This window comes from Centropristis striata, chromosome 5, assembly GCF_030273125.1.
Source record: "Centropristis striata isolate RG_2023a ecotype Rhode Island chromosome 5, C.striata_1.0, whole genome shotgun sequence".
Taxonomy (NCBI): domain Eukaryota; kingdom Metazoa; phylum Chordata; class Actinopteri; order Perciformes; family Serranidae; genus Centropristis; species Centropristis striata.
This window is the reverse complement of record NC_081521.1, coordinates 39,277,901-39,304,258: the sequence shown is the minus strand read 5'-3', so window position 1 is coordinate 39,304,258 and position 26,358 is coordinate 39,277,901. Positions and strand designations below refer to the sequence as shown.

At 38.9% G+C, this 26,358-nt stretch overlaps 2 protein-coding genes and 1 non-coding gene across 10 annotated transcripts in view; all 3 read right to left on the bottom strand.

Annotated features, from left to right (window-relative positions):
* Positions 1–495, bottom strand: part of si:ch73-181d5.4 (uncharacterized) — a 45,766-nt gene extending 45,271 nt beyond the window's left edge. The window contains exon 1 of the mRNA XM_059332948.1: positions 402–495. The gene's annotated coding sequence lies outside the window, so the exon portion shown is untranslated. The remainder of the gene's footprint in view (positions 1–401) is intronic.
* Positions 496–1,263: 768 nt separating this feature from the next.
* On the bottom strand, positions 1,264–24,300 carry LOC131971471 (MYND-type zinc finger-containing chromatin reader ZMYND8-like). 8 transcript variants are annotated; one of them, XM_059332954.1, is made up of 22 exons: positions 24,131–24,300; positions 22,280–22,522; positions 21,951–22,186; positions 16,859–16,929; positions 16,121–16,284; positions 14,200–14,421; positions 13,008–13,121; positions 12,657–12,749; positions 11,457–11,544; positions 11,308–11,363; positions 11,133–11,210; positions 10,921–11,036; positions 10,353–10,828; positions 8,833–8,949; positions 7,864–8,022; positions 6,510–7,022; positions 4,551–5,030; positions 3,696–3,841; positions 3,497–3,577; positions 3,335–3,413; positions 3,001–3,240; positions 1,264–2,483 (listed from the first exon to the last, which is right to left on the bottom strand). In XM_059332954.1, the coding sequence occupies exons 3-22, from the start codon at positions 21,962–21,964 to the stop codon at positions 2,308–2,310; spliced, it is 3,483 nt and encodes a 1,160-aa protein (XP_059188937.1). In that variant the 5' UTR covers positions 21,965–22,186; positions 22,280–22,522; positions 24,131–24,300; the 3' UTR covers positions 1,264–2,307. The 8 variants fall into 8 exon arrangements, with proteins under 8 accessions (XP_059188937.1, XP_059188942.1, XP_059188938.1 ...); XM_059332959.1 differs by having other exon boundaries at positions 14,200–14,343; XM_059332955.1 differs by having other exon boundaries at positions 22,284–22,522.
* trnak-cuu (transfer RNA lysine (anticodon CUU)) lies at positions 23,504–23,576 on the bottom strand. The gene has a single exon. It is a non-coding gene; the product is annotated as a tRNA-Lys (tRNA).
* Positions 24,301–26,358: the final 2,058 nt, after the last annotated feature.

The window sequence follows — 26,358 nt, the reverse complement described above, 5'->3', positions numbered from 1 at the left end:
AAGGCCTAGAGATTTGATGCACCGTTATGTTTGCCTGGTCCAGATGTTGCATTTATGCAAAGACTCGTTACCAGAAGTGATGATTATATGGGCAGTTCAAAACAGAAACGAAACACCAGCCCTTACTAATGTCACTACCAGACCACAGTTGTTTGTGAAAGCACAGAAACGAAACGTCCTTGTTCTGCAACGCCTCAGACAGTCCGGAGTTATTCCGTTAAGAGAGAAGAGGAGTTGCTTTCCAGGTGACCGACATTGTTCCCTGCACATAAGTCAGCTAGCCGCTAGCCTACCTGCTAATACATGAAACACGCTGCAAAGCTAATTATCTCCAACGCAACCGACTGAAGAATTAACTGCACGCTTATGCATGGACACTGTAAGGAAAACAGAAGCCATACCTTAGATATAAATGATTAGTTTCCAGTTATTGATTAATTCGATCAACTAGCATGCTAGCTAGCTCAGCCTTCCATTTTCTCTGTCTCGCTGATTCGTAATCTCGCGAGAACAGGCGGAAAGCACCGTGGTTTCCTGCTCAGTAATTTTGTTTGTTTATTTTTTTGACTATGACTATTTATTTTGGAAAACACATGTTAATTGAAGAGGAATAAATATGTACAAAGTTAAGAATAATAATAATAATAATAATAATAATAATAATAATTATAAGAAAAGTAATACAAATTCAAAATAATGTATCATCGGTCCATAAGAACTTTTTTAATTACCTTCTTATTCCTCTTATGAAGGTGCCATATTGATGCTGGTTTTTCCTTTTTTTCTTTTTTTAAATTAAAATAAAACTCAAAAAATTCTGTTTGGAGTCCAACCTTGGGATTTTCTGATTTTCTGAATGATAAACTGAATATTTATTTTTCCTTCTTAACACCTTGAAAAAGTCTAAAATAGCTTTATCCTGAAATTTGATTGTTCACCTATTGTTTTTCTTTGTAAAATAATGTACACCACACAAAATATTCTACATAAAGTGATAAAACAAATGACGGATTATTTCTTCTATTACTTTAACAAACTACTTTAACAACATTTTTCCACAAATAAGCACATTTTTGCCAATTAATTCCTCCATAAAGCAGGGCATAAAAGATTCTTCCTGTGGGCAGATCTACAGCTCTATGTAATTCCTATTACATCTATTTGGCATTTATTCTTGGTAGTGTCAACTTCTCCAAGGAATTCACAACTATTAAAAGGATCAATGACTGTTCATAAAAAGAGGTCCAAATAAATCAAGGTGCATTATGTTAAGTTGATCAGAGCATTTTTATTTTTTCTTCACAAGTCCATTTATTGTATGTACAATATGTAAACACGAACGAGACACACGCTCAAAACACACATGCTCACAGGAAATAATATCCAGCCAAAATGCAGTTTCTATTCATGCCTACTCAGTTCTTATAGACACAGTCTGATCAGGATCAACATCAGCTTTGGATAACCATTTAAACAGAGTCTTCGCTCAGAGCTGACATTCATATGAAGTAATTTATTTTCAAATAACTTTTTTTTTAGACACATAGAAATGTGATTTCATTAAACATACTATAAAAACATATAACACTATAAATATTGTTCAGGTATTCTTACAAAAACTTTGTACAGTTTAAATTTTTTAGTTCTTTTTTAATAAATCACATTTTTTTCATGTAGGTCTATACATTGTGGAACTACAATACAAAATTGATATGAGACAAAAATGCCCCCGCTGACATGGAGAGGACATAGTTGAAAACAAAATGTTTAGACTTGCATTACTCAAAATATCTCAAATGACATTAAGCAGACGTGGTTCAAAACAAAGATGAAACTTGCATAACTCAAAATACCTCTGATGGAGCCATGATGAATTAATATCAACTGTTGATGGCTGATTGGCCTCGTAATATAAAGAGCAGTCAATAAAACAGCCATGAAGTACTTATGAGCAGCATTGAAAGTGTAAATATTCTGCGGGTTGATACAATCTTGTTGAGACTTGAAACAAAGTGGTAACAGAGCTATAACAAAACTACAGTATGAAAACATACAACCTCACATATTATTTCTCAAGACAGACTACTTTCACATGGTGAATCCACCTGAACACAGACTCGTGGGCACTGTGAATGAGAGATGAACCAACAACAAAAAAAGTCCACCAAGCAGATGTACATATGGGAATGGAGAAAAAAAAAAGTGATTTGTCACAGAGGTGCAGGCCTTTAAGCACCAAGTTTGACGCCACATGTCCGACGCGACAAGCCCACAGCAAAATGTGCGAGAGTATCTGTAGTGTAGCAGTTAGGTCACAGTAACACCACTGTCCTTGTTCTTGTCCATATATGAGGGCGAGTTGCTTTTGTCCGATATGGATCCTGCTCCTGAGGGCAGCGTCTGTGTCGCAGGAGAGTGGCCTGACGATTTCACCGAAGGGTCTGAGTTGGACTCTGCTTCTGGCTCCTGCTGCGAAGCTGTGGCTGAAAGGGAAAAGACAAATATGAAGTGAGAACATGGACACTGTTCAATGGATACTGTATATTCATATTTATTCTGCACTGGAGTTCTACTCCTTCTTTAGACACTTTATATTTTAGTGTATTTTTATTGTATTTTTATATTTTATTGCTTGAAGTATGCCTAGGTTGTTCTTTTTATTTAATTGTGTTGTCATTGTCTCTGTGTGTAATGCTGCTGCTACACTGCAATTTCCCAGCTTGGGATAAATAAAGTATCTATCTATCTATACACTTATATCTAAATAATAAAATAGTTGAGCATAGTATTTTTATGTTTTGAGTATCCTTGTCAGACTACATTTGCCCATTAGAGGGAGGAAGTATTCAGATCCATTACTTAAGTTGGGTTGTCATTTTTTTTTATAATGACTGTCCCAGTTTTGTGCATAACAGTACTCAATTAATTCAACAACAGATGTTCCTCAATTTGAATCTATATATTGGCCAAACCTATGCACCGTGAGCGTGTTTGTGTTACCTGACTGTGTGCAGGACTTCATGTGTTCTGGCCAGTGGGCTTGCTGACAGGGGTAATCACAGTAACTAGTATTCCAACAGCAGTAGAAGATGGCCTCCTTCCTGCAGTTGGCGCACCACTGTTTCTTTTTGGTCTCGTCCACCGCCTGCTGCTTTTCCAACTCCATCTGCTTTTTCACCTCAGCCACCAATCGCTCTCTTTCCTGCTCCAGACTCTGCCTCATCTCTGCCATTGTCAGTTCTGTAAATGAGACAAAATTTTAAAAAACAACTTGAAACACAATGTGTGAAGAGAAATTTCTTAATTGTCACATCCCTGGAAGCAGGACACTTACCGAGATTATGCTTCATCTCTGACAACTCTTGTTGATGCAGCCACTGCAGCTTCTCAATCTCTATCCTTAACCGTCGAATCTGTAGGGAAAAACACAGATTAAAACTGGCCAAATATTATTATGACACATCAAATAAGCATCAATCTATATGCCGGAATTTACCTCTGCAATTGTGTTTCCCGATGTGCTTTTGGAAAGATCATTGTAGATTTCAGTCATTGTTCCTTTTATTGTGTCCATAATCTGCAGAGTGTCGAAAACGTGATATTTAGTCTACAGTTTTAATTACTTTCATCCTGTAACATTGAAGTCAACAGAACAGTAATTTAATTTATAGGAAGAAAAAAAATGGTCAAATTACTTTGTTTGTGTACTTGGCTATATCTGCAGCCACTTCCGCTGAGCCGGTGGGGATATGCAAGTCTCCGGACATGAAAGAAGAAGAGCTGCCTGATGTGGCCTGGCCAGCTGTTGATGAGGAAGTACTCTGAGGCACGTCTTTTTGCACTGCAGGGGATAAAAGGTAGATAAGGTGGAAATATGTCTTTTAATACACAATTTATGTTATGTTAACCTCTTGAGACCCAAGCTTTTGTTTGGTATGTGTTGTTAGTTTCTCCTAGATATTTTGGATCAGTAGGATCTGATCAGTACAAAAACTAAGCATTGTCTTTGAACAGGAAGTAGTTTTTGAAAAAAAAAAAAAAAAAAAAAAAAGGGTTAATTTTACTGTATAACACAATTAATTCGCCAGTGTATAAAACTGTTTATTTCCTTACATTTACACCCTCTTACTTAAAGAACGATAGCAAAAGTCTATTCGTTCTCAAATGAGAACTTCCTGATTAGCAGTGTCGTAGCTTGTTGCTATTGCTAAAAATAGTCAAACTTGCACAGAATATCAAACTACAAACATTATTAAGCACAAATAAACAAGTTTTAACCATAAAATCTAATCAGCTTTTGTACCTGGTCCACTTTTTTGGGTGGTAAAGCTGCTGATTGACTTCACCGAGATGCTGCCATCTGATTTTTACACTGATTGATGTATTTTGCTTTTTCTAGAGTGTGAAATACTAAGGACAGCAGGTCATAGTTAAGCAGAACTAAGTATTAAGGTCCAGAAAACCTAAAATGAAATGTCCACATATGAGGACGCAGGGTCACAGGAGGTTAAGTTTTATGTTCAGATGAATGATTATGGTGGCTTATGTACCTTTGGCTGCTTGTCTGGTCTGATAGCGGGTACTTGAAGAGGAGTTTTGCTGTTGTGACTGCAGCTGCTGTGGGCTGCGTGTCTGCCCCGGACTCTGACTCTGGCCCGGTGTCTGCTCTCCATGCTGCTGCTGCTGCTGCTGCTTCTGCTCCTTCTGCATATGCCACTTCTGAGACGACGTCTGGAATTTAGTTGGATTCCAGACCACTGCCTGCTGCACAGCTTGAGCTGTCTCTTTAGGCAGTAGAGGGCGCTGTTTTTTTACAGCTGAAGGTGCAGGGGATGTTGTAGAGGTGGAGGTGGAGGCTGGAGAGGGTACACTGGTGGATCCGCTGGGAGCTGTGGTGGCACTGGGCTGAGCAGAGGCTGCAGTGGAAACCAGGTTGAGGGCTGCTGTGATGGCGGGTTGCAGAGAGTCTTTCAGGTTAGAGGCGGATTCCCGTGATGGTGCAGCTGCTGCAGCGGATGAAGGCAGTTTGCCTGAGCAGAAAGAAAATAATATTGCACATTAGTGTGAGGCATTCTGGATTGCTTAATTGGGCGCTGGGTTAAATGAGGAATGAGAACAGAACTGGACATTTGGTTTAACCCAGTGAGGCCTAAAACGCCTGTAAAACCTCTGGGCGATTTTAAAATAAGCCCCTAAAACCTGAAGTTTTTCTGGAAATTCAACAGAAGTGTCAACGCTTCTACTAAATAATAGATTTTTCAGCCTCTGTAGCAGATAGAAATGAAATTTAAAAAGTATTTGAGAGTTTATACAAATACTACAAATACTACAAAACGACATATCCGCTTGTCAGGCTTCAATGGTTTAAGGGGAACTCATTCAAGTCTGTTTACAGGTCATTGGCAGTATATGTGACTGTATATGTGGCACAAGTTATATAAAGCCCTTCGTGGTTCCAAATTAGCAGCAGTAAATCGTATAATCTGCTTCAAATTATATCACTTGAGTCAGTTTCAGTTAGACTGAAAACTGAGTTTGAAAATGAAAAATCTGGGGTGTGGAGTTAGAAAGAGGTAAGCTCTCATACTACCATACTATTTTAGTATGCCAGAAAAATATTTAGTATATCCCAATACTACTATGTATTGGGATATACTTAAAAACAGTATGTCAGAAATACCAGGATTTGCTGTCTAGAGCCAGCATTCTTTTCTGGCTATTCTGACCCACAATCCTTTGTCCAGCATACATATGAGCCAGATGGTCAAAGTTCAAGTCTCCATGTTATGAAACAGTATGTCCCAATGTAGTGCATCTACTGCTGTATGCATACTGCATGCAACAGTAAATAATTTGCAAAGGCAGCTTCGGTTTAAGCTATAAGTAAAATAAAAAAAATATTCAATACAGAATGCAGTTAAACTCTTGGCAGTTTGAGCTACATTACCCATTAGCCAAGTTTTCTACAGATATGAATGCATGCAATTACAAAAAAAAAAACACATCTCTGGTTCTGCTGCGTTGACACTTTTTTAACTGTCCATCGTGGGTCAAACAATTGCAATGCTACACTGGTGTAGCACTCTTTTAAAGGATGGATGAGTTAAGTCCGACCCATAAACTGCATAAAAAGATGGGCAACAACACAGCTCCCAAAAAGCAAAAACATCTTGATTTCCCCCCTTGTAGCTGGCTGCAGTACAGCTCATAAATCCCATCATTCATGTTAACGAATGGGACAATAAAAAGTCTGGTATCAATTAGTTATTTGATACTATAAAAGGGGGTGTGATGTCATGATTGACAGCTGTGATGGACTCAAGATTGAGTCAGGCGGCTGTATGGGCGGGACCTTTATACTGCGGCTCCACCACCCGATAATTACAGGGCACACTCCAAACTAAATCACCAATGCAAGATGGCAGCACCCGTATCAGTGTATTTTCTAAGGACATAAGTCATAATGAGGATCACAGGAGAAAATGGAAACAAAGTTCCGAAGGCCTCACCTTCCAATTTGGCAACATTTGGCTCTTTGAGAGTTTTTGCAGCAGAAGCTCCCGGCTCTCTTCTCGCCCTCTTCGAGTCACGGCCTCCATGTTCATCTCCCAGGTCGATCACCAGCTCTCTTTCAGAATCAGAGTCTTGTTCAGCCGCTGACGTGGCAGCAGCTGCTCTGCCCTCTTCTGGGGCTTTGGGTTTGTCAGTGAGGGGCTGAGACTGGGGCGTTCTGGGCTTGTCCTGAAGCTCCCTATCTGGGCCATTGCTACCCTGCTTGTCTTTGAGCAAGGGTTCAGAGGTGGCTTTATCCGCTGCCCGTGTAACTCCCTCCTTATTCTCTCCCTCTGTGCTTGCTTTGGGCCTTTTTCTCTCTGCTTTGTCCTTGTCGTCCTGGGCGGAGCTCTTTGGCTTGTGTTCCTCATCGCTGAGATACTCGCTGTCACTTGAGTCAGATTTGTCAGAGTCCTCAGAGTCGCTGTGATCCACACCTTTATACACATCTTCAGAGATCTCATCTATCCCTGCATGGAGAAACAAATATTCCTGATTATTGATTTGAAGAGTTAACCCATAAGAACCCACGGTGACATGGGTGTCAAACATTTTTAATGTTCTAGTAATATTCATGTATGTTTCCTCAAGTACATAAGTGTGTTTTTTAGTTTTCTACAGCTACAGTAGCTTGTTAAGAAGCCGTCCAATAAGGCAGTGTTATTTATATTTATTTATTCTCGATTTATTATTTTGTTACTTAAAAACAAATCTGAAATGGAATTTGTTGTCTAACAGCACTATTAAAGTCACACGTTTGATATATGTGGTGGAGATGCAAAGAAAAAGGCAAATTTGTGTTTCTGTAAGCAGAAAAGGTGTCTAGTTTATTCATTTAAAGTTAAGATATATCATAAGGTCCACTTGGTCTATGGTATATCCCCCATAATTTTCCTTTTTAAGGATTACTGGCTCTGGGTTCTTATGGGTTAAAAAGCTTCTTGTCACACAAAGGGAAGTAAATAAAGATTTTTTTCTTTGTAAACTGTTTCCCACTGCCAATCCCTTACCCAGTAGCAGTCACACTGTGCATCACGTTTCAGCTTAGTTGGGTAAATTCTACAAAATTTATCACAACATGAAACATTGTTGGATGAAAATGAATAAAATCAGGAAACCATGCCATGACATGCATTATGTACTGTGTCAAGCTATAGAAATTGTAGTCTTCTTGCAAATGGACTACACAAAAACACATAGAAAACTATAATATTCTTACAATTATTGAATTATTTTGTGAAATAAAAGAAAAGTGTTCTGTGGCAAAAAAAAAAAAGCAAAAGGTGATTGTATATGTATATGCATATGTACCAAGCTGTGCCTTGCAGCTCTCAATAGTCTTGTCCAGGCTCCTGATAGGTCTCTTTGGGGTGGGGGCAGAAGCGGACGCTCCCTGTTGTTGTTGCTGCTGTTGTTGTTGTTGCACCGTCTCGCTCAGCTCCTTCAGATCCATCTCAGCCTTTACCCGGTCTGAAAGGAACAAGCAGTTGTTCGGTTTCAGTACAATCAAACATGATGATGGTGATGACATGTAGTCAGGTGGCTTAGCACCAGATTTTGGAAGAATGGGGACGCGTCGGACAAAAGCACCACATTTTTTCCACATGCTTTCTATCACCATAGGTTTCAATTTTTGGTAGGAGCCACTTCATCAAGATTGTGGATCGGAGATGGCAGCCATATAAAGTCTATGAGAACCAATATATCTTCCAAGCCACTTGGAAGGTCAATCTTGGTGTCAAACATTTTTTCTGTTGGGAAAAATGTATATAAAACATCTGACATGAGATGAAAGCATTACCTTGACTTTTTGAGCAGTGCACATCGCAGCTAATCCGCACTCTCCCGTGAACATAGATACCAAACATTTTCAAGTTAGGATTACATGCTGCAGCACTTGAAGCGAGTTGCCTACCAGTCTAAAAATGAAGTCTGAAAATGAAGATATCTATTTGATCAAATAATCATCTAGTGATATTGTCAATAGCTTTAAATGATTCCTTGACCCAGAAAATGTATATTTTGACACCAAGATTGACCTTCTAAGTGGCTGGGAAGACATATTGGTTCTCATAGACTTTATATGGGTGCCATCTCCGATCCGCAATCTTGATGAAGTGGCTCCTACCAAAAATTAAAACTTATGGTGATAGAGAGCATGTGCAAAAAATTTGGTGCTTTTGTCCGACGTGTCCCCTTTATTTGGCTAAGCCTCCTGACTAATGTTGATTGTTAGCCTTGACAACATTGTTACAATACATTTGTTCCTTAGGTACTGACCCAAGTTAAGATTGAGGATGCCGCCTGTGGCTGCAGTTCTCTCCTGCTTGGGCACCAGTCCAGGGTTAAAGGGCTTCGGGCTGCCTGCAGGACCCATCTTCCCCGAGACAGGAGATGCTGTAATTACAAGTGTAGAATGGTTTTTAAAATTGCATCACTCCACTCATGGCTACACAACCTGAGTATTGTAGACTTTGAACCTGTAATAACAGATTTTTCTGGCCATTTGGAGGCAGCAAAAACAGATTGTGAACAAAGCATTGACATATCATACAAACTCATACAAAAATAACCCCTGTCAATACAAACGTATGACCAAATAGAAGTGTTAATTTAGCGGTGTCCGTATATGCGAAGATCCAGCCCTCTGCCTGTATTTTCTATTTTCTCTACATTTCTGGGTGTGGCCTGGCTTACACTGTAATCTGTGCTTAAGAAGCTCCACTTAATTATCGTGTCTGGACACAAATACTATGGCTATTAGCGAGACTGAAGATCGCTAAACTCACTGGCTAATTAGATGAGCCAACCTTCAATGAAATGGACAAATCCTACTCGTTGATCCGTTAAGTTGATATACAGAACTTGTTAGAAAACAGTTGCCCATTTAGAAATCAAGCAGTTGCAGAGAAACATTGTCATTCATTTGAAGTTGTGTTTCTGGCCACTTCATAATTGACTTGTCTCACAATATTCACTCTTCTTTTAGCTCCAGTTTGACTTCACCACGTCCTTAACAGCCAGACAGCTAAACAATGAGCTGAAAATTACTGTAAAAGGTCCATAAAAACATATCTACTGGTATTTTACTTAATGATATCCATGAATTAATGATACATTCTCATGCTCTCCTTGGAGTTTGATTTCTTGTTAGTTCTGGGGTTTTTTTTTTTGTTAAATGCGGTCTAATTGTGTGTATACTGCATTATTGTTGTTGGGAACCTCCTTGAAAACAAGATGATACATCCATCCCAAGGGGTTAAAGCAGGGGTGTCAAACTCTGGCCCGCGGGCCAAATTTGGCCCGCAGTGTAATTTTATTTGGCCCGCGAGGCAATACCAAATTATTATCTTATTATTGTACTATAAAAGCTGACCCGCCGGTATTATACGGCGCATTTACCGATAATACTAGATTTATTATTGTTATTTTATTTTTAAATGTATTAACCTGTTGAAAAACTTTATTTTGATATTTAAATCAGAAGGATGCAAATAGAAAAGAGGCATACGATTTATTACGATACGATTTATTTTTTATTTAATAAATGAATGACATTGATGTGTTTTTATTTGAAATTTGTCTGCACTATTTAGTTATATATTGTATGTTTATAAGTGTTGCTGGTTCCATATTTAATGTTAAAGCAAAACATGTTTGGTATATATTAAAAGGTTTATTTGTTCAATGTTGGCCCGCGATTTTATTCAAATTTTAAATTTTGGCCCATTGTGTATTTGAGTTTGACACCCCTGGGTTAAAGGATTTCCAACTTTATAGCTGCATTAAAATGTATTTACCAGTACAGTCCATTGATTCCTCTCCAGTGCTGTAGTGGAAGGCAGGATTCCTGCCGGGCTTTTCCATATCCTGCTCCCCATCGGACCCTGTGTGAACTGATGAGTTGGTGCTCATGGGAGACCGAGGCATGTCCGTCATTGAGACCCTCCGACTCATGCCACTGGGCGTGGAACTCTTGCCGAGGACCATCTTAGGAGACGCGGTTATATCAAAGTTGAAGCGAAGTTTATCTGGTTTCTCCGTTTTCACTGTTCCAGCGCCGGGGTTGGAGGGGTCCAGTAGCATCTGAAGCTGGTTGTTGGGCGTGTAGGGAGTGCGGAAGGGTGCATAGTTGAAGACCCCGAATTTCTTGCGAATGTTTTCCACATAGACTTCCATCTCTTGCATGGCGCTGTTGAAAATGCTCTTTGTCTTCTTCACAGAGAAGGGGATCTCTTTGGACATGAGGTAGCAGTTGTTGATGGGGACCCAGGCCCTATATTAAGCACAATAAGCAAATTAAAAATAACCAGGACAGTCATCTTGGCTTGGTCCAACATTTTCCTCTACAATGCTCAAAAGCTTCACCTGTCATGTTGCCCAAAGAAGCGTGCGTCTACCTGCCCGTCCTTTTCCCGAAGTGCTTTTGCTGGCCAGAAGGGAAAGCCCTTAAGCTTAGCCCAGACCAGAGGGTGGGGTTGACTCTACAAGGGACAAAGTAAAATAATTCAATGACTTACAGATTTAAAATCTATACCAAAATGTATGAACACAGTATTTAAGGTTGTGTAAGGACCTACACATGGCTCACAAAACCAGTTGTCCCTTTTTTGGCATGAAGACAGGTAACACTCTGGACACACCTCAATCTCATTCATCTAGAAATGCATATAAAATGACAAAGATGTAATTAATTTAGAAACCAGACCCATATATAGAGCATTTGCTATTATTAAGTTAGTAACGCTACTTTACCTCATGTTCACAGATCTTGACAATAACCTTTGCAGTTGCTGTTAACTTGTGATTACCTAGAATAAAGTCACAATCTTAGGGTTTATTTTCAATCAGCAGAGTAGAGGGATTACTTATTACTTATTATTAGTTATTGCGAAGTAGCCTACCTCCATTATAGATGATGCAGTTGTGTAAGATCCATTTCATGTCAGCAAGGAAGGCTTCAGTGCAGCCATACATTTTCTTTTTGATATTCTGTTAAGTGAAAATAACAAAATCAAAAACAAGAATCATCAATAAAAATAATCAATTATGAAACTGAGCCACAAATCTTTCTCCAAAGTATTGTTTTATACTTTGTGTCTGTATTTTTCTTGTGTTTTTTCATGTGTACACATCTTAGTGGTATCTTGTGCCATCACTGTTCTATGTTACCTTTTTTGTATGTTAAATATTCTTGTTAAGAACTATAAAGTATTCTATGCTATGATTTTTTTTGCAGTCTCACTTGTGTTTAGGTCTGACTGTTTTTGTATTTCCACTCCAGTCCTTATTGTGTCCTCAAAGTTCAGACCAAGGTTATTATAGTTAACGAAAACTAACGAAATAACGAAGACTAGAATTGAAAAAACATTTTCGTTAACTGAAATAAAAATAAAAACTAGAGTTTTTAAAAAAACGATAACTAACTGAAACTGTATTGTGTGGTTACAAAACTAACTAAAACTAACTAAAATTATTGTGGAAATGTCCTTCGTTTTCGTTTTTGTCAACTTTTTTCATTAATAATTCAGTGTTTCTATTTGAACATGCAACACATGGTAAATATGTTTACTGAGACTGGGATGTCTACACTCCAACCAAAATTCAAAACAGTTAATAACCTTATTGGGGCTAAGATAGATAAACCAAAGGAAATAAAGGCAAAATTTATTATGACCACTTTGAATCTCGAACCCAACACATAGTTTTAGTTTTTTTGTAATGGGCTAACACTAAAACTAATAAAAACTAAACTAAAACTAGAGAACTCACTCTTAAAACTAACTAAAACTAACTGAATTTGAAAACAAAAATTCACAACGAAATTAAAACTAAAACTAATAAAAAAATCCAAAACTATTATAACCTTGGTTCAGACACTCAATAAGTTTGTTCTTCTGTCCTGCGCATTACAGAATTAATTTGTCTACATTCAGCATTTTTAAAAACATTACATTACATGTCATTTAGCAGACGCTTTTGTCCAAAGCGACTTGCAATAAGTGCATTCAACATTTGTATATTAAAAACTTGCATGCATTATATTTTTTGCATTTTGTTTTTGCCATTTTTGTGTTCAAAACAAAGAAAATAAAAAGTGTCACCTTCTCTAAAGTACTCAGGTCCATGGGGTGGAAAATGTACTCTGCATAATCTGGGTGCTGTTCCAGAGACACAGGCTTCAGAAAAGGCTCAGTCTGCTCAGACAAATATAAAAAAAAAAGAAAAGAAAAAAGAAATGTGTCAGCATTTTTTTTTTTTGATGTCTCATGTCCTGGATACATTTCCCAGACTTTCACGTTTGAATATAAAAATCAAGTCAATTGCATTTATATTGTCCAGTATCACAAATCAAACATTTGCCTCCAGTGTTGTACAACATTTTTCTCAGACATAGAAAGAAAACAGTATAAGAAACCTATTAAATCAGTGCACAATGGATCTTCACGTCTTACCCCAGGCTGTTTAATCTTTTGGAGTGCGAATTTGAGCAAGTAGGAGAGTTGATCTATTGTCAGCATTGTCATTGCTTTGCTCTGGGTTTCAATGCATTCGGCAACTGTTATTTTCTGCAACAACAATAAAAAGTTGAATTAATAAACACAATGAAAAACAACAATGTTCAAAAAGTTACACTGACACTATTATAAATTGACAGCATAACATAAAAGAAGTTTACAATAACTTTTTTTCACTTAATTATTAAAAAAAGTGAAAGTTATATTTTAAATAGTAAATTCCATAAATGTTACAAAGCAGTTTAACCCATAAGAACCCAGACCCAGTAATCCTTAAAGGAGAATTATGAGGATTATACAACAGAACACATAGAACACATTTATGATGTTTAAAAAATAAAATAAAATACTAGCCCTAAATGTCAAAGATCTTTGATCCGGTATATATGATACATTGGGCGTTGATGGAATTTATGTTTATGATATTTCTTATTTTTGAATGAATAAACTAGACACCTTTTCTGCTTACTGTGATATCTGTACAGCACTTTGGTCAACCCTGGTTGTTTTAAATGTGCTCTATAAATAAAGTTTGACTTGACTTGGCTTACAAAAACACAAATTTGTCTTTTTTTTTCATCTCCACAACATATATAAAAAATGTGACATTAGTTGTGTTGTTAGACTACAAATTCCATTTCAGATTTGTTTTAAGTAACAAAATAATAATAAATCAATAATAAGTGAATATAAATAACACTGCATCATTTGATGACTTCTCAGCAAGCTACTGTGGCTGTAGAACACTGAAAAACACACTTATGTACTTGAAAAAACATACATGAACATTACTAGAACATTTAAAATGTTTGTGACGCCCGTGTCACCGTGGGTTCTTATGGGTTAAAACTTAAATATTCTAACATCTCTAAAAACTTGCAGTGTGAGCATTTAGCTTGCTGGGGTGTCCCACTATGTGTCATAAAGGACCAAGAGGTCTGCAGATTTTTGGATCAATCACAGCCAAAAGCAGGTGATTTTAGATTTAAGACAATTTCTTCTTTCTCTCTGCCTGGAGCTTCTCATGGCGCATAGTCTGACACCCCTTCTATCAACTAAGCAAGCAAGATTGTGCCTTTTCACAATCGTCTGTTTACAGCCACACACATACACGTCTTCTGCGAGATACCTCACACTCTGGACAGAACCAGTCGCCCTCGGGCTCAGCTGGTAGTTTGAGGCACTTTGCGTGGTACACCCTGGGGCAGAGCTCACAGCAGAGCACCTGGCCCTCGCGGTGGCACAGCCAGCAGTAGAAGTCATTCCTGCCGTCCTGCGGTACAACATCAACAGGGTCTGTGGTGAGTGCTGGCTGCTTCATATAGTAAAAGGGACCATGTCTTAGCTCTGACTGAAATGCAGGCAAGAGAAACAGGGGGGAAGGTTTCAAAAAACACGCAGGAACACAAAAAAGGTGCAGTGCAACAAAAACAAGACAGCAATAAGGTGCAATCAGGTGGGATAAGCAGGGTAAGCAGTATAGAGGGTAGAATGACTTATTAACCCAACACAAGACTTCATATAAACAAATAAATTACCTATCTGAACATCTGGTCATGTGACTGTTTCAACTGTGAGCCAAACAAGACTAACCCAACTGGTTTTGGGGTGTGACCTTTTAATAGTATTGTTAGATAGATCATCTTTCAACAGAGTAAACACAAGGAATAATATAGTTCTCTGGCAAATTCCCAACTGGTGCTCGGCTGATGATATATTATTGGATAAATAGAAACTGATGCATCTGCTTTTACAGCCCAAGATGATGTTTCAGAGTCCAAATTACCTTAAACTTGATTCTTAAGCCTACGCCATATGAGTAGTGGTCAAATTAAACTAGCTTATTTGCCAATCAAAGCATTTTTACCACCACTGACATTATTACATTAAAACGCTAGAATTATCTTTTATTGTCATGCAAGTTCAACAGAGGACTAAAAGGGAATCACTCAGCACCACATTAATTTGGCAAGCAGACACTGAAAACATCAGAGTCATTTCATCAAAATGCATAACACTTAAATTTAGCAAAACAGGACATAAAAGACCAGAGGTGATTGATAAAAAAATATGCAAAACGTCTAAAGAAATAATAAAGTAACTGTGAGCTGAACATGCATTGTGGCTCCAAACCTACACAACACATAGATCACAACAAGACCTGTCCACCATCACAGCAGGTAACATCCATACATGTTTGTCTCTCTTTAGGCTGACAGTACACTACAGTAAAAATCATAATTGACGTGCTCTCACAGGCAGTGTGGCATGTTTTGAACAAGAAACAAGTCCTGTATTGAGCTTCGATCTCTGCAGTGTGTGGTGGCCTTTTATCACAGTTTGCTAAAAAATGTTCTGTCAAAAGTTAACCTGGCTAGAAACAGGTATCACCAGTGTTAAAGTATTCCAAATTAGAGAAAAAGACTTATAGCCAAGCATACTCCCAATTAGAAGGGTTTGTCTGATAGCTGTGTCAACAAATTCTTCCAGAATTCACACCCACTTGATGCCATAAACCGGTTATGTGGAAATGAGAAAGAAGTGATAATTTTGTACTCTTCTCTAAAGTGCTCCTTTTTCATTCTTTACACAACTAAATGTGACACTTTTAGGGTGTTTAACAATATGAATGTCTTCCAGGTGAAAGCGTCTGAGAATGAACAGTTATTTATGTGTAAAACATCTATCAAATCTCGCCCTGTTTTATGATGGCAGGCTTTTCGCTCTACCTTTGAGTGCAGCCCTTGGGAAGAGCCATAAACACATTTATATGATGAGGATGGACAACAAGTCATTTGAGGTACTTATTTATAAGCATAACTTGGCCCATAGAATCTTGTTTTAAAGTGTCATCTCCCTTTTAATGTAATGTATTGCTTGGGACAAAAGATGAAGCTTTCCCAATTCATGTCTTTGTTCTGGATTATTTTTGGCGTCTCCACTTTCTTGTGTGAAACAAGAGACCTCCAGCCGCTGCGAGCACACAAAACTAAACTCCACAGCCTTTGAGAGCACGCCTGATCATGAAATGAGTATGCTGGAGCACTTACCTGGTCTTTGTTGTTACAGTTGATGGCACCAGGCTTCTTCTTTTTCTTGAGTGGGCTGGGGGAGGTGTCCAAGGGAGAGTGTCCATTGGAGGAGTGGGTGGGACTGGACACCTTTCTCTTCTGTGGTGCGACGGGTCGTTCTGCTGACCCTGGTGGATCAGGAACTGGGAGAAGAAAAACAACCAGGTCATAACATGATAGGGGACAAGTGTCATGTGTCATTCACTCCACTCAACATGTTAGACAAGCTCAAGAAGATTAAAACATGGCTGCCATGACAGTAATGTAGCTATTCCTGGAATAAATCATGAAAGCACTCATAAACTGTAATGCATTGTTCCCATCATCATCCCACATTGTTAGATGTACCAAGGAAGCGCAAATTCAGTTTCAGCTGAGAAATGTAATGGTCAGCATGATAACATCTAGTACTAGCAGTAATCACACTGATCTAAACAGCAATTATTGAAAATGCCACTTATACATATTAGATTTCCAGTTTATAGTAACAAACAGCTCAAGGGCTCCCTCGGAACTAACAAGACCGTGTTAACACTTGACACATTTCTAAACAGGCAGGCAGCCAGGCATAATGGATTATCATTGCAGTCCTGAGAGAGCAATAACATGTATTACACTGCTCTCAAAACTTACAGTAAATAGCCTCTACATTCTCTGAAAATAAGTGGCCTCAGATGTTTAACTCCTAACGCGAGGTGCTCGGCCTTAGAGACTTACCTTTGGATCGTGCAGATGCATTCATCCCCTCTACCACATCAGACTCTGTCTTTATCTCCTCCTCAGCCAGACTGCAGAGCACCGAACGAGAGCACACAGAAACACAGAAAGAGAGGCAAACACAAAGTCAGATAGGGTGTTCAGAAACCACATCAGCATAACAGTAAACAAGTGGAACACCACCTAAGGCACCCGGGTCCCAGAGGACCCGTCAATTGGGACTCTGCAGGTTTCCATTGTTATTGTTTTCATTTGATTTTCAGCACATCTCTGGCATTATGCTACCAAGTTAAAATCCTTTCCATAATATCGGTGACAAACGAGTCTGAATACGTTCTTTATGTTCCAAGAGGAGATGGTAACAATTGCCATGGCAACGCTCCTCTCCGCTAAGCACAAGTTGATATTCACAGCAACACATAGGGCCATTTTATTACCCTGCCACGCCGTCCTTCAGAAGACATTGCAGCTATAGATTGTAGTCTGACTACGATCTGATCTTTGCTGTGCTTTGTTTATAACAAACGGTGATTAGACCGATAGTGAGGAGGGAGCTGATCCATACTACTGGAGGGACAAAGTCTCAGGACGATTACCGTATACGTTCCTGCTACCTCTCAAGCCCCTACAGTAACAACAGTGTGACCCCGAAGGATTTGGGCCCATTCTTAGAGACCAATAGCAAGGGGTCTATACAACAAGCTTCAAACAAGGTCGATCTAAATATTCTTAGCCTAAATCTTCATGTATGAATGCATATTTAAAGCTTTCTTAGCCAAAATTCATGTTTACATCATCCAAGCTGTAAAATCTGCACCAGACATTTTCTATTAAAGAAAAATTCAGATACATTATTGTAGAGTTACATAACAATTTTGAGTGTTTTTAAAGTCAGCCTCTTCTTCTGTAAACAGGCAAATATTAATATGAATTATAAATAAATCCATAAATTATAAAACAACCCAAAAGCAAAGAATACAATATCTCCAACATGCACATTCAGCATGAGAAAGCCTGATTTCCCAGGTCTCCTGTCACTGCTCTCATCTCATTTCCTCTTTAAAAAAAAAATAAAAAAAGATGAGAATAAAGGAGTCTGGCAATAAATGAAAGTCTTTGAGTATTTGGTGCCTCCTTTGTCAGAGCCACAGTGGGCCCTGTTCCAAGGATGTAGCCTTTATTCACAATCCCTGAGAAGAAAACCCTCCCAAGGACCCCTGACAGGTCACACACTTGACCAGTTCATAGCTTTGGCTGCAGCTCTGGTTTCCAGCTTGGATGATGGGTTTACAGGCCATGACTCAAAGGTCAACCACATTTGTGGGATAAGCTTTTGTTTCCCTTCTTCAGAAAGTAAAGGAATGCTCTTCATGTCCCCTCCTCCACCCTTACAGAGACATTCCACACAAAGTTGATCAAATGTCAGTTCTCTGATAGGAATAGAGAGGGGAAAAACATCCTGTAGGGTTTAAAGAATCCGACAAAACCAACTCAATCAGCTTATATGTGATCACATCAGCTATTAGACCTAAACTCATAGAAACAACAAGTCAACCTTCAAATTGTTACACAATTCAGGTTTCAAAATGATTAAAATTTCTTCTAGCAGACAACAGAACAGAAACTGTGACCAAGCCGACACTTTACAATACAAATACATTCCTTGTTCTTTCAGACTGGCAACCACAGATAGCTTATCAAACTAAAACTCAAGAGAATAAATGAATCATAACCTGCGTTGACTGAAAAAATGCCAAATATGGGTTGAGCAGAGCTTCTTTAAAAATATGGCATATGGGTATCTTGTTTCAGCCTGCCAACACACTCTCACACACACACACACACACACACACCCCAACCCCTCCGGGGCCTTCCTGTTCCGGACTGAGTGAACAAACGAGGCCCACATGAAAATAAGACAACGTTAGCCAAGCCGCTCTGCTACGTGTACCACAGCCCTGAAAAGAGAGAGCATTCGCCATCACCAGGCAGAGCTACTGAACAAAGTGCCAAGAGCCTATATTATATACACATTTCATGGCAAGACACTGCTGCCAGGAAGACAGGATGACCAATAGTAAAAAAGTATGCTGATCCAAAGGACATTCTCAGATCAGGAGCTATCCACCACACAAGGAGAGAGTTAAGGCAAATAAATCCTCAGCAGATTCTGGGATATATTCCAGATAGACGCAGGTACAAGAAAACACTGACAGTATTCCTCTCTGCAAGTAGTACCTGATGGACAAAAAGGAAACAACACTGACTCAATGCTTTAAGATTCCACTCCTGTGAGAGACGAGCAGGGTTCTCTCGTCACAGAAAATGGAGGCCACAGCTTGCTCCCCTCCCCCCTCTCCCCCATCCCCCACTCCGAGGCTCAGACTCAGGCACTGGCACATCCATGCAGGAGGACCAGAGAGATCTGTGGAGATTACAGTCCAACATTTTAAAAAAACATGGCCATGTCAGGACAAACCTTTTCTGACGGTTACATAGTCACAGATAGAGGAAGAACACAGAGAGGGATATACAAGAAAATCCAGCAAAAGGAGAAACACTCATCTCTCTCTCTCTCTCTTTTTTTTTATGTCTTCAATCTTGGCTTGCCTCCTTCACTGAATACTGCTGTCATAGAATAATTAGATTTCATTTTGAAGAAAGAGACCATCACTGTGAAGCCACACTGAGATCCTGGCAAAGCTTTTCTCTGAATTATTGTACTCTTTGCTCTGGAACTGCCATTGGAAACACTTGGGATTAATCCCATTGAGTACAAAACATCCTACTCACCCTGCTACACAAAACCCCAGAGAGATTATTAGGTTCTCGAGAATGACGAGATATTCAGCTTTCACAAGACAAACAACCGCATGCAGACAAATGCAGAAATAAATACTGTTAGCTTTTGCTTTCCCTGAAATACACAAATCATCATTTAAAAGCAGAAGGTTCAAGTTTACATGTAATACAATAATAATTTTAACGACATAAATATGACTGTTTTAGCTTGATTCCTTCACAACATTAAAACAATGGATCAACACTCAACTATACTACAAATATGCATAGAATATCCTGTATGAAAGAAAGATTTGACCTGGATTTTATATAAGGCTGTACAGGGTGAATCAAAGATGGCTGTGGAATTTTCCAGAAGGCCCTTGCTCTCCCTGCTGCTCTCCCTCTGATTGTCAATCTTTAACCTCAACTGCAGCTGCAATTGGCTGGAGGGCCAACAGGGTGGAACATTATTGGTCGGCTGTGCTATGCCACACGGATCACAGTGTGCAGGCTCCCCTCTTCCTCTTAAAAAGCATTTTTGCTGCAATGCAGAGATTTCCCCCTGCATTCGACGGTTTATATTCCTTCAGTTTAGCTTGCCCTTTTTTATTATGACAGTCTAAACCAGAGGGGGTTTGAAAAAGGCCTTACGGGAGATTATATTTGTGGTTGTGATTCATAACTCAGTGGCTCTGCCGTCCTGTTTAGCAGCTACATTTCCTCAGAAAGGAGGCCTGGGCCATTTGCCCCAACACCATGACGTTACAAATTGATCGATATTTCTAACTATCAATGAAACATTTATATTACACGCTCGAACACTGGAGTAACTCATTACTATACTGTAGTTAACTTCTGGTTTTGGTTTTACAGAGAGAGGGAATTAGTCTAAGAGGAAACACTGATTATAACGTTACTATTTTCTGCTGTCGTGCAGATGAAACACGCCTTGTGTCAGGCCACAAGAGAAAGAACACATTCTTTGTATCCCCCACGCAGTTGAGACTGCTAAAATGGTGATACGTTATGTAAGAAATGCACAGTCAGTGCTCTGAAGTCAGTGCTGATAGTATATAAATGCAACAAACATTAAAGAGTTTCCTCATACAGCTCATCTTTGCTAAGTTCATAAAATATCTTGATAAAAAAAAGCTGCTTTTTTGAATGCTTCTTATGGATTTATGACATTTCTGTTTTATATGTTCAAACAGAAAAAAACCCAGAGTACCATATGGGAAAAAGACAGAATACTGCGACATATGCAAACAACATGTGCACACGTTAAAACACACACACGTCATGTAAAAACCTGTTAAGTCTCATGTCGTTTCTCTGTCCCTGCTGTCTGATCTGTGAAAAAAAAAAAAGACTAGAGTTCTCCGAGGAAGAGCTCTCTAAACACAAAATGGCCACTATCTGACTCAGGATCAGAGTGGAGGAAGCAGTTTCACAACAGTGCTGCAGAGAGGACCAAGCCCCGGGCTGTAAACTGAGGGCCTTTGGCTTCATATAGAAGTAATCTGTGTCCCAATATCTTATTTCTAAAGATCTGACTGGGAGAATTGAAGAAAATCACCCTTTGACAAAAGGTTTGTTTCATGTGGGTTTATCCTCTTACCAATATGGAGTGTAGAAACTTCATCCCTGATACAGTTTTCTCTAACATGTAACAAGTCATACAGTTTTCAGTGTCCGAACAATTTATTTTACATGTACAATATTAAGTCTGAAAACCAGTATTCAGTTATGCCCTGCACTTCTTGTCCTCCTAACAAGCTCATCTGTTGCCCCCCATGTCTTTTCCCCGGCCTGGCATGATACACAAGAAAACAGCACAGAGCCAATCCACTTACAAAGGGTACATAATACCCCCCCCTCCTCTCGTGCATTGCCCATCCCCCATTCTTTCTCTGCCAGGCTTCAACACAGGACTGCCACAACAGAAAGGAGATGTGGGTGCCATTTTTAAATCTAACTCTCTTTTGCATTATAAAAAAGGAAAAGGATTTGCCATGGTCCACTCTGCCTCCTGTATGGCAGCCTGGTTGTCTGGGGCACCCATGTGACCCTGAGACACAGAGAGAGAGCAAGGGTGAGAGTCGTTACCCAACCCCCCACCCTCAGCACTGTGGAGCACAGAGGCCTGGCGAGGCCTCCAATCCACCCCAGCTCCTCCTCCTCCTCCTCCTGCACACTAAACTGATTTTTAAGGTGTGCACATTCATCATGAGAAACCAACATTCACCACAACGACAAGAAGGAAGCCATGTTGTTATCAGAGAGTTGAGATAAAAAAGACAGAGCTTACCTCTGTGGATGCATGGCTGCCTGACACACTGTTATGTCAACACTTATAAAACATGGAGGACACTCTCAGCCCTCAGCCGGGGAAGGCTCCGCTCTTCAGGCAAGGCGATCAGGCCCCAGTGATGTTAGCCAGTTCCTGACTGGTCGCTTTCCTCACAGGCAGGATGCAAGGCCGCCTCTGATTGGCCGAAATGTTTCCTGAGTAATTATCTTTGTTCAGTGCAGGCAGGGGCAGCACTGTGAGTGTCAGAGACAGGGGAAGAAAAATAAGCACAGAGCTAGGCCTAAAACCACAAAACAACATGATTAATATGAGTAGTTTTGACATACAAACCCCATATAACAACGTTTTGAAGCTTCCTAGTGTAGAACCTGGCAGTAGTTGTCTTATTTGAAGGCTTTAGAAGTAGAAATGGCAGCATGTAGACTGTGAGGAGCAGGACACCATGGCTTCTCTGCACAAGCCTCCATTTTTTTATGTGGAGAGGGCCTTTGTTTAAACTCCTCCCTCCCTCTTGGCTGTTTCCAGAGAAAAGAGAGGCTGTGGCTCCTCACCTATTTTAACAATTCAGTCTGCAAAAAAAGAAAAGAAAAGAAAGGCAAAAATAAGATATGAAATAGTCACTCTTTCATGGTTTGTTGCAAGAAAGGGGGAAAAGCCCTTGAGTTTGGAGGAGCCATGCCTTTTTATGTCACACATTACTGTTGTTACTGTAAAAACCTTAATGTACCCATGAGTGTGAAGCATACCCATATATATGTATAAGCCCATTTCTAACAAAAGGTTGGAGATACAATACACATAGACATAGAAAAAAACATAATAAATGCATTTCTTCTATCTCCTCCATAAGAAGGAATACAAAAATCTGAAAATAATACTGGAAGAGCTTTGTATGAAGTCTGTGTAGGGGTTTACTGCCACATCTGTGCTCTAACAGTGACCATTAATAAATAAACACAGCTAATAGAGCACCCATTTTGGTTGTTCTTTTAACATTTGGCAGCAGTGAAATATTTCAGAAAAATAGAAAAACATGCTATAAATGCTATATTATAGCCCTGCTGTTGATACAGTCTGTAATGTTTTTCTTATAATTTTCCAATTTTTACTAAATCTTTTGTTGAGTCAATACTTAAATTATTTGAGTAGCTGAAATTCATACTGGTATACTGGGTTGCATTGTACTGAAATGTGTTTAGCTTTACATAAATGTAGATGGGGTGTGCAAATATGGGGGGAAAATGTTTAACAACAACACTTAAATTGCCAAAGAGTTTAGTCTACATTAAAACACACTTACAAGTAATAACATTGTTGGATTATCTTCTACTACACATTGTTTGCTGTTTTTGTGGTCACTAGACGAGACTGCATTACACAACAGGGAGTTACACTATTTACTTTAATTATTGCAAAACGCCTTTAATATTATGCAATCTAAAACAAACATTTTATAAGCTATGGTCACAGTAATTATCGGTAAGCACCTCGCTTCGTCCCTACAGACGCTGATCAGCAGTGAATTATATGCAAGGAGAGAAAAAGCTAGTCGCCCAACGTGGGGCTCGAACCCACGACCCTGAGATTAAGAGTCTCATGCTCTACCGACTGAGCTAGCCGGGCGATGAGTCCAATGGACTTGCGTATGATTTTTGTAACTAACTCATATACGATCTAAACTACGTGTACTGCGTGTGTTGTTTGCTAAATTGTCTCAGAGTGTACTGGTGTGAGAAAGGGAGGGTGAACTTAGGTCTTGCTATCAGGGTTCTGTCTCATACTGACCTCTAGCGGCAAAAAAAAAAAGTATTTTATTTTACTTGAATCAGCGGGGTATGTATTTAACTGAACAAGGATACAAATTACTGAGTCACAATTATGCAGCATTGGTTGAACGGCCATGTTAAAGGGCCCAGTTTAAAAACACACAAACGACTGATGTCTATCATTTACGTCTAATTGGGGTGTCAATAAAAAACAATTCAAAATGACAGGCTTTCGCTTTACAAAAAGCTTTTTACACGGATAAAACTGACTCTAAACCCTCAAAGAAAACTTCGACTAACAGTAAATCAATGAACTGATGTTAACTTTACTCGTAATGGCAGGGAAAACGTAGCGTTAACCCTCACAGCAATGATGGGACCGTGTATCTTGAACACCTTTATGTTAATTACCTGGCTGTAGGTTTTCTTCGTTACTTGTCCTTAAATCACCGTTAAATTAAAGGAAACAGGTTAAAGCCATCCTTATATGACTTATTACTTGATATTTGACATGGTAGGCTTTTAAATGGGAGCACGACCAAGCACTCAAATGGACACTTCCGGTCCTTTGGCTTCAAAATAAAATGATACGTGACTACGTGACAGGCGAGTGGTCTTCTTCTTCTTGATATGTATTGTCGGTAGATGACAACCAGGCGAGTCAACTACTACTGACTGCAGTGAGCAATTCGGGGCGGAGCTCAGCTGGGTGGAGTCAAACCTTCGGAGTCTTTGCGCAAACATTTGAGTTCGATCCCCAGTTTCTCCTGTCCTGCATACCGTCACCCTGTTAAAATAAAACTCATTTTTTCAAGTTTTGCAGGAAACACAAAAAACTTCACCAAAAGCATAAGATATGACATTTATTAATCATTTCAATCAAAATGATGTAACAAAGGATGGCTATTGGCATAGTAAGTGGTAAGTAAGTTCGTAAGTAAGTTCGATCCCCAGTTTCTCCTGTCTTTCATACAAAACCTGAGGCTACCTGATCATAAAAATGCAAACATATCAGCCAAAATGTATCAAAATAATGGTACTTATAATGCACATTGGATCCTATCAGTGTTATTATATATTATTTGATTATTCCTACCGATGCATTGATTTGTAAGCAGTAGGCCTATATCAGTGTTGACACCACTAGAGGTAGAGCCATTTTTTAACAATTTGTATACTTTTGGTTAGTTTAATGTATAGCAATCACTGCTATATGTATTTTATTTTTATTACTTGTAACTATAGCCTACGTCAGACAAGTATAGTGCAGTAAACAATACAATAGTGTGGGGATGTTGTATACAATACCATATTTAATTCCACACTGCACAAATACCACAAGAAAGAGCAGCATGCACCATGCAGTTTGCATTGCATTGTGCAATGATTTCTATTGTTCTGGCCACCGTGGCAGAAGATATCTAAGTGAGTCCCTTGAGAAAATCATAGGGATAAATATTGATGGGAAAAAAACAACCAAAAACGTCATATAAAACATTAAAACACTGTCAGCTGTGTTAAGCAAGACATGGTAACACTTTATTTTGAAGGTGTCTACATAAGAGTCACACAAGCCTGTCAGAAACATGACATGACAAGTATCATGAGCATTAGTGTTACTTCAAAGTGTCATTAATGTTCATGACACATCCCATGTCATGTTTATGACACGCTAATGTCACTCTTATGTAGACACCTTCAAAATAAAGTGTTACCAATATTAGTGTCAACAATAAAACACTGTTAAACTAAACTGATAACTAAAAAATCTCCCTCTAGCTCTTCTTTGCTGGGTTCTTATCTAATGCCTATGAATGTGGCAAATTGTCAAAGAAGTGATGATCTTAAAGGGGTAAAATCACATGATCTGATAGATAGATAGATAGATAGATAGATAGATATACTTTATTTATCCCAAGCTGGGAAATTACAGTGTAGCAGCAGCATTACACACATAGACAATGACAATTAAATAAAAAGAACAACCTAGGCATACTTCAAGCAATAAAATATAAAAATACAATAAAAATACAATAAAATATAAAGCGTCTAAAGAAGGAGTATGTATTAAGGAGTAGAATAGAATTCCAGTGCAGAATAAATATGAATATACAGTATAAAAATGTTGGTGCTATGAAACAAATAAGGTGCAATGAACAGTGTGCATAAAAAACACATAAAGTGCATAGACAGTATGTAATGAACCAGGCTATTATTTGTTATTGTACAGTGATCAAGGATGTAGGTGATTTTACCATAGGTGGCCGGCATCACGAGGAGATGATTTAGGCAAAAAACAACAACAATTTTGACAAAAAATGACTTAGGCAATTATTTTAACAGTGTGACGACATGTAACCACCTCCCGTTACATCCCATCCCATGTCATGTTTATGACACGCTAATGTCACTCTTATGTAGACACCTTAGAATAAAGTGTTACCAATATTAGTGTCAATAATAAAACACTGATGAACTAAACTGATAACTAGACAATCTCCCTCTCGCTCTTCTTTGCTGGGTTCTTATCTGATGCCTATGAATGTGGCAAATTGTTAAAGAAGAGATGATCTTAAAGGGGTAAAATCATGATCTGATCAACTGAGGGTGTAGGTGATTTTACCATAGGTGGCCGGCAT